Raw genomic sequence first — 9,210 nt, forward strand, 5'->3', positions numbered from 1 at the left:
CTGATCCGCAGAATCATCTTTGCCACTGAAGTACACCGGGACATGCTTCAAGGAAATACACTGAAAATGGCTTGAATTAGCTTCACTGGAAAAGCTGGTTCGAAATAGTTGTTTGTTTCATATTCAGCTTTTTCAACGTTGATTTTGGTCCTTGGAGCTGAAACAAACAGGGGTAAGCATACAGTTGGCACGGACCTAGGATAAAAGTTGTGTGGCGGCCAAAAGTTTGAGGTGAGAGCTAGATTTGTAAGTTCAAACATTTAAACAACTTTCATTGAATTGGAAAAGCATTTGTAAAGTATGAACACAATCCACCTCTTCACCACCTCTCCGCGGTCTGAGCAAGTACGGGGTAGTTAGGGTTACCTGCACCGACCTCTGTTCGGCAGGTTTAGGACGTTACCGCTCCTCCTGTACATCCTCTTTTGGGACTCACCCAATGGTAAAGTTTTCCACAACGAGTCACAATTCTCACCATTGTACTTGACTTCATGCTTTGGAACCAATAACTTGCAACACACTATGTCTTGGTGTTACAACCTCTTCACCCGCACCGGCACTACATTGTAATTCTTGTAACATTGAACTTTGGTTCGCCCAGAGCAGGTTATTGATTTTTTTTAACATACTACTTATCCATCAAGAGACTCTTTTTTCCATCCGTAGCTATATGCGCACCTCACACCCTTGCGGCTTAGATTGCGATCCTGATTAGCCCGTGTGGAGCACAACCTGATATGAGAAGCTAAAGACAATGATGATGTGAAGTTGGTGGCATTGCCACTCCGCTAGAGTCTAGGTTGGATCACGGCGGCGGCGGTTCACTAGGAACAAGAAGAGTTAGAGGAAGAAGATAGGTGCACCCTTGGATCTAAATCCAATGGCATAAATATCAGGTGGAAGTTAGGGGGGAAATGCCGCCAACTCTTCAAACAGTGAGTTTAGCACATCAAATTGAACAACACAGACTAAGCGTCGATATACACAATGAGAAAGCATCCCCTTACAACATTTCCATGCCTTTCCAATGGAAGGATTCGTTGCTAATTCTTTCGCAATAATTTAATATGAACCTCCCTCCTTTGTTTTTCCAAGTGTAAATGTAAAGGTTTGAACATTCACTTTCAATAACATGTTTGTGCATTTTAATTTGTACTACCGCATAAACCTTCAATACACACATATTGATATAAAGTAGGAGTATTTGGACAGAGAGTGACATTTTAGTTCTCGAGCAACATTATGTAGTCCGCTTGTAGTCCATCCATTCGGTTTTCCGTAAATTAACTAGGCAATTCTCTTCTTCTTAATTAATTGATGAGGCAAAATTCCCTCCTTTTCATTTTTCCCATATGTAGAGAAGGTTATACATTACTGTGACCACCTATTATAAAATATGTTTGGTTTACAAGGTACAATGAGAAATTAGTTTAGCCCAACAAGGAAAAAAATTAAGATGTAACTTTTAAAGTACATAGATCACATTTTTATGTACATGTAAATTCTTTCAGATAATTTTGAGACTTTTAAACACTGTTTTTATTTAAAATTAACTAGGCTCTAGGATCTGTATCGTCGTAGTTGAATAGTATAGCACTTTCTCTTTTTCGCCGTTCCTATCACAAATTTAAAAAGTGGAAGTACTAAACTTAGAAAGAATTACAAAAAAAAACATACTACAACATGTGATCAGATGATTATGAGGATGGTCATACCTCTAGTCCACTACGAATCAACCCATAGGTTTAACAAATGCTAAGGCGCTGTTCGGCAGTCCGCCCGCTTCGTGAAAATTGAGAATCTCGGGAGTACTGTTTCGCTGGCTCTCCACTTTTTAACTAGAACTCTGTCAGCTCCGGGAGCGGCCTCGCGGAGCGGAGGGGTTCCGAACAGGCCCTAAGTGTCTGGTTAAGGACGATCATTCTTTTAGTGGGAGACAATGTTACCATCGAAAGTGTGTATGGCGCCCGTGTGCACATTGACGTTTCTGAACATTAATTCTCGAAGCAGTTAATATGCTTACAAATCAGGGAAAATGCAACAAGTGCACTCTTGCTTCTCTCAATGAATAATGAAACAAAGATTTTCATGGCCGATGATGTGTACTGAAACACATTTTCTGAAAAAGAGGGACACACCTCGCAGAAATAAGAACACGTAAATAGAGACTAGGCAAGACCTGATTGAGTTGTATGACAAAGACATTTTTAGTTTATTAGCGGAACAGACGAGATCCCTTGTTAATCAACTAATAATTATGCCGTCTAGGGCTGAAAAAAAAACTCGAAGCTCGCGAGCTAAACGAGTGGATCGTGACTCGGCTCGAATCGACTCGAACTCGAATAATAACAAGTCGAGCCAAGCTTTAATTTAAGATCGTTTATAAAACGAGTTAAACGAGCCAATCTCACGAGTACTCGTCTAACTCGTTAGACTCGGTACAAAAGGTCACCCAAGCACCCTTCGTTCCATGCGCACAACACAACGCCTAGATGTTAAAGGAAATTACAATTATTTGGTCATGTATATGTTACTAACTTGTTGATCATTGTGGTCATGTACAATTATTTCTGGTCAATGGCCATGTACATGGTACTGACTTGATGGTACTGACAATTGTAAGTTAAACTCGTACATGCTTACACTTGTTTGTGAACATTGTACATGTTTAATATGTATATTTTACATTCCCAAGTAATCATTTTTACCATATTTGCAAGCTTTTATGTTCATATCATTAACGAGCTTAGCAAGCTAAACGAGTCAGCTCGCGAGTTATACGAGTCGAGCCAATCTTAGATTCAAGCTCGTTATAGTAACGAGTCGAGTCGAGTTAGCTCGTTAATGATACGAGCTTTAGCGAGTCTGGCTCGACTCGGCTCGAATTCCAGCCCTAATGCCGTCGTATGCCACCCAGCTAGCTTTATATATAGTGGTTGAGATTGAACCCACTACCAAGTTAATTAGCTCATTTGCCTTGCAACAAGATCTAATTAACTATACTAACCCCAGTGCATCAGACACCACACGCGAAAATGCCGATGTTGCCCAACTCCTTCACCACCTCCTCCTCATGGCAATCACACCAACATGCGTCCTCGATTTGCACTAACCAAGAACTGGACTACGACCATCCTTACTACTTCGGCATTGAGGAGGTGGCCGTGGACGCCGACGAACTGGAGCTCGGCCTCCGGGCTCACAAGGCGACCAGGGTCGACTACCTCAGCTCGCCGTACCAGGCGTCTTGGCCACCGGCGCAGGCCGACCTCGAGTCGTCGCGCGTCAGGAAGACGAAGCAGTTCCGGGACGTTCTTGAGACCTGCAAGCAGAAGGTGGAAGCCATGGAGGCCATGGAACGGTCGTCATCGCCGGTCGGCAGTGGCGGGTTCGAGGAACAAGGTGAGGCGGTGGTCGCCGTGGACGACGTCCGGGCCGGTGGTGATGGCAGCGGAGCTGATGGCATGCGGCTCGTGCAGCTGCTGGTCGCCTGCGCCGAGGCCGTGGCGTGCCGCGACCGCGCGCAGGCGGCGGCGCTGCTGCGTGAGCTGCAGGTCGGCGCTCCCGTGCACGGCACGGCGTTCCAGCGCGTCGCGTCGTGCTTCGTGCAGGGCCTGGCGGACCGGCTAGCCCTGGCGCACCCGCCGGCCCTGGGCCCGGCGAGCATGGCGTTCTGCGTCCCGCGGTCGTCGTGTCTCGACGGGGCGCGCGGCGAGGCGCTCGCCGTGGCGTACGAGCTGTGCCCGTACCTGCGCTTCGCGCACTTCGTGGCGAACACGTCCATCCTGGAAGCCTTCGAGGGAGAGACCAACGTCCACGTGGTGGACCTCGGCATGACGATGGGCCTGAACCGCGGCCACCAGTGGCGCGCCCTGCTCGACAGCCTTGCCACACGGGCCTGCGGCAAGCCGGCGCGCGTTCGCGTCACCGGCGTCGGCGCCCGCGTGGACACCATGAGAGCCGTCGGGCGCGAGCTCGAGGCGTACGCGGAGGAGCTCGGGATGACCCTCGAGTTCATGGCCGTCGACCGCACCCTGGAGAGCCTCCACGTGGACGACCTCGGCGTCGAGGCCGACGAGGCCGTGGCCATCAACAGCGTCCTGGAGCTGCACTGCGTGGTGAAGGAGAGCCGCGGTGCGCTCAACTCGGTGCTGCAGACCATCCGCAAGCTCTCGCCGAAGGCGTTCGTGCTCGTGGAGCAGGACGCCGGCCACAACGGGCCCTTCTTCCTGGGGCGGTTCATGGAGGCGCTCCACTACTACGCCGCGCTGTTCGACGCCCTCGACGCGGCGCTCCCGCGCTACGACGCCCGGCGCGCGCGCGTCGAGCAGTTCCACTTCGGCGCCGAGATCCGCAACGTGGTCGGGTGCGAGGGCGCGGCGCGCGTGGAGCGCCACGAGCGCGCGGACCAGTGGCGGCGCCGCATGAGCCGCGCGGGCTTCCAGGCCATGCCCTTCAAGATGGCGGCCAAGGCGCGGGAGTGGCTGGAGGAGAACGCCGGCGGCAGCGGATACACCGTGGCCGAGGAGAAGGGATGCCTCGTGCTTGGATGGAAGGGCAAGCCAGTCATCGCCGCCTCGTGCTGGAAATGCTAGACGCCGATCACTGCTGCTCGCCGCCCGGCCGCTTTCGGAACACTTTCACTTCTGGCAAGTGCCGCAGTGTACGTGGTGGTGGGCGCCGTGGAGGTGTTCGCGTTCATCGGGCAAATGGAGTTCTTCTACGAGCAGGCGTGGGACGCCCTGCGGAGCGCGGATCTCCTGCGCGGCGATCGCGCTGTTCAAATACGCGAGCTCGGCGCTTCTCCCTCTTGTGGTGGATCCCGACGACATCAACGATGGTCACCTGGAGTCCTGGACTACTTCTTCACCTGGATCCCGACGACATCAACGATGGTCACCTGAAGTCCTGGTGGATCCCGACGACATCAACTTCCGCGCGTACCTGCCCTTCGCATGGTGGCACAACAGCAAGAAGACTGCTGATTGCTTGTGTACCAATAAATTTCGAACGCTTGGTGATTAGTCAGTACTTCCTCTATCCGGGTTTATAAGTTGGACACATATTTTAACGTCTTCTTTTGAGAAATATATGTGTTATGTTGTAAAAAAGTATATCGTTACACTTGTCGCTGAACAAAATTTAAAACGTAGTATATTTTAATAAAATATTCCTTCCGTAAAGAAATATAAGAGCGTTTACTTTTACCGAGGAAGTATTATGTTTTGTTAGTTAAACTGAAGACCTTTGTGCCGGATGAACATTCCTGTCAAGAGGGAGTAACTCATGCTATTTATGTAACGCAATAGAGTAAGAGTAGGAAACAGCGCCTTGTCTTGCTCGAAATCTCGAAGCAACTCTACTCCGAAAGGTTTCAAAACCAAGACTACAATAGTTTTGTCATTGAAGCGACACGAAGGGACACCACGACCCCCAACTTGGCGCAATCATAGTCAAACGCCTCCCACCAGATGAAAACAACACGAAAGGGTATTTTCATAAAAGCACCTAACAGTTTTGGAACAAAACTGAGCACAATCGAAAATTAGGGGTAAAAGCATGCGCTACCAGAGAGCGCATAGAGGGTTTGGAGGAGAGGCAGGAAGCGCAAAACTGATGGGAACCAACTAAAGCAAAAATGTAAAACACCCAATATAATGTCCCCGAACCCGTTAGCAAGATCTAGCCACGGGTATTGCTCCATCAGTCTTGTGTTACAAACAACTGTAGTCGCTAGGGTTTTTCCATGCCGCCATCTCGGTCCCCGTTACGGCGATCACGCCGACGCCCAGAGGAACGGGGACCAATCCTCTTTGTTGTTTTCTTAGTGGGTCATGTTTTTTTTGTTTTTGTTTTCCTAGCAGCGTCAGCGAGGCAGCTACTAGATGTCGTTGTTACCGTTGAGTGGCTATTATGATCTTCAAAGCCTAGTATGGCAAGGGCATTTGCAGGTGGCTCTATATCTTCCTGCTTGTTCGCTGAATTTTTCAAGCTCCGGCGGATGATAAACAATCGAAGGAAGAATACGATCAATATGATTTTGATGTTATTTGTTTTTTTACTTTTGTGTCTTGTTGTCCTTTGGCTTATTGTCTACTGTTTTCATTGATAAATATGCGATGTCCTTTCGGAGTCTTTTCTCAGAAAGGCCACCGTTACTCTCTTTGTGTTGGTTCTCTTCGTTTACAATATAGTTATGTCTTAGAACATGGAACCCTAAATCTACGTCTAGAGTATGTTATATTTATTCCTCCATGTTAGATCAATATGTTATTAGTACCAGTGTTATAAAGCTGGAGACGTCGTCATGTAGAATAAAGGGACAAATGCATTTTTGCCCCTAGTTGGAACCTACCCACGGGTTTTATCCTTACTTTTCGACTCTGCTCAGTTTTGCCCTTAGATTTTCCTCTGAGGTCACCCGAATGCCCTTTAACCGTTTGACCAATACTTTGAAAATTCATAACAAATTGATGTGAACTCAGAAAAATGCAAATAAGATATCAAAATGTTCAGATAAACATTACCTTTATGTGTATGTCATTTGCATTCAGGACAAAGTACCGTTTAAACTACCTAGGGTTATTAATGTTTTTAACATTATTAAAAATAAAAAGGTATAAACAATACTTTTTTCAGGAATAAAAATTACATGCAAATGTAGGTGACATTTTTTGAACATCCTGATATCTTATTTGCATTTTTCTGAGTTCATATCAACTTGTTATGAAGTTTCCAAATAATGGTCAAAGTTGTTTGAACATTCATAACAAGTTGATATGAACTCAGAAAAATGCAAAAAAAAGATATCAAGATGTTTAGAAAACTTCACCTGCATTTGCATGTAATTTTTATTCTTGAAAAAATAATTTTTATACATTTTTATTTTTAATAATGTTAATAACATTAATAACCTTGGCTAGTTCAAATGATACTTTTGTCCTTAATGCAAATGATATGCACATAAAGGTAATGCTCGTCTGAACATTTTGATATCTTATTTGAATTTTTTTCGAGTTCATATGAATTTGTTATGAATTTTCAAAGTATTGGTCAAACGGTCAAAGGGTATTTGGGTGACCTTGGGGGCAAATCTAAGGGCAAAACTGAGCAGAGTCGAAAAGTAAGGGCAAGACCCGTGGGTAGGTTCCAACTAGGGGCAAAAATGCAATTGTCCCTAGAATAAAAGTCTCGTGATGCTAATCCCATCTGGTTGTGAATATCATGGTCAACACAATCAATATTGGAAAGTCGGTGATGTGTTGGATCCACAAATCGATAAGCATAGATCTGATCATTTCTCGTTTGACGATTCAACATGTATTGGCGATGGCAGTATTGTCCGTGATGTGAAGTTTTGTTCTGTCAATGGTTCTCATATTTTTGTTGTTTTATTCTCGCAAACTTCTTCCCAAGTGGTATAGTGATCGATCGACGGTTTGAAAACCTGCCTTGTAAGGGGCGTGTCTCCCACCACAGACCACATGCCTAGCAAAGGTTTTGTCCCCAGCCATAGCGGGTCCAACGATCTAAGGTTCTCGCCTATTAGGATGAGCGAATCAAGCAGCTATTTGAAGCATTCGAGGCTAGTCCTGCTTGTGCATATTTGTCTCCAGTGTCTTTCCGCCGGAGGTTTGGAGGGACATTAATCGCAAAAGGTGGAGTTAGAGATGACCACTTTAAATGTCTTTAATGTAACTTTTTGTTTGATAACAAAAATTTGTTGGTCGCTTGTATTTTGCTGTCTTTGATCTGATGTACTCTCTTAGTTAACCAACAAAGTCCGATCATTTTCTTAGGTAAAGAAATGAGAACTATATAACCAAATAATTCTAGTGCAAAATAATAGTAAAAGAACTAGCCACCAACATCTCCCACCACCATTTACATACATCAGTTACCCTTATCTTAGGCGGCCTTCTTGCCCCTGGGAGGTGGGGTGGAACCAACTCATATGGTTGCTTCACGTACAGATTAGTTTTTGTATGTTACTCATGTGTCTTTGGTCGCGGTGTCTAAATGGTGGATGCAACGTTGTGTGGAGTAGAATGCCCCCACCTCTCGCCGCTAGGATCTTCACACCGATGTTTGCGCGTGAGTGGGAGGGGGGCACTGCCATTTTGTTTTCTGATGCTTCTTCTCTTGACCATGATATTGTCTTACGGTGGTATGTCGGTGAAGCAACGGTGTGACAACTTGCCTTGTGGGAGTAGGACATGTACTTGAACGTGACACAACATATTCAGAAGTCTAAGTTTCTATGGCCGACGGCTAATGCATCTATTCAAATCCTTCGAGGTTAGTGAACCTTATGCATGATTTATTATGTATCGGGCAAATTTAAGACTATTGAGATGCCACCGATAGAGTCAGAGATGGTGACACACTGAAAGGGCATCTTATAAATCTGATAATTATAAGGAAAACATGCGAAACAATGGAAAGACAACTGGCTGCAGAACGGCCGGTAAAAAACAAAGTTGCATTGAAAATCATACTAGCCTAGTGACTTGAGAATGCTATGGTGTAACTTTGAGTTCATAGATTCTTTGTTAGTTGTGTCTTTTTATGATATTATGTTATTCACTATCTTTAGGGCACGTCCAGGGTCAGATTCCCGGCGAATTAGCGGTTAATTTGTTGAATCCCGGTGCTATGTTAGGCATCGACGCAAGAGCATGCATCGGGCTCTTGCGTGTTTTCGTGCCCGTTCGAAGCGCCCCGGTAGTTTAATTTAGTAAACACAATGAGCGGCTGCCGTTGCAAGCCTATGCGCTTAGGTGTTTCTTATTAATTTTATGATCTTTATTTTTTCTGGTATAATAATATAGCCGGCTGCTAGCTCAATCTTTATGCCACATTACTTATAGCCAACCTAAAAGCCCATTCATATAATAGTTGTTGGCTCTATACACTATGTAATTAATGCTTGACCCCACTTTCTTCTCTCACAAAGTGCGTTGGAGCTTGTGCTGCAGCTGCCTACAAGTTTACGACCCACCCCTCTTCTCTCTTCTTCCCTCTCTCTTCCACATCATCATAACTTATAGCCCGCTTAGGGCATCTCCAATGGTTGTAAGATAATTGTTGGTAAACTTTGCCACATAGGATTTTTGATGATGTGTCATACAATAAATGAGGAAAGAGAGAAAGGTTGTATGTACATGAACCAACACCTCTTGCACAAGCTCCAATGTAGAATGAGAGAGC

At 45.7% G+C, this 9,210-nt stretch overlaps 1 protein-coding gene across 1 annotated transcript; it reads left to right on the top strand.

Annotated features, from left to right (window-relative positions):
- The first annotated feature begins 2,978 nt into the window (after nt 1-2,978).
- LOC125548912 (GRAS family protein RAD1-like) lies at nt 2,979-5,147 on the top strand. Its single transcript, XM_048712435.2, has one exon. It carries the CDS (start codon nt 3,036-3,038, stop codon nt 4,593-4,595), a length of 1,560 nt encoding a protein of 519 aa, XP_048568392.1. The 5' UTR covers nt 2,979-3,035; the 3' UTR covers nt 4,596-5,147.
- The last annotated feature ends 4,063 nt before the right edge of the window (nt 5,148-9,210 follow it).

The sequence above is a fragment of the Triticum urartu genome, chromosome 3A, assembly GCF_056163025.1.
Source record: "Triticum urartu cultivar PI428250 chromosome 3A, HENAU_Tu73, whole genome shotgun sequence".
Lineage (NCBI taxonomy): Eukaryota > Viridiplantae > Streptophyta > Magnoliopsida > Poales > Poaceae > Triticum > Triticum urartu.

Bases quoted from the DNA above. Each gene is read 5' to 3' on its own strand.
- LOC125548912 (XM_048712435.2), top strand. From the start codon at position 3,036: ATGCCGATGTTGCCCAACTCCTTCACCACCTCCTCCTCATGGCAATCA.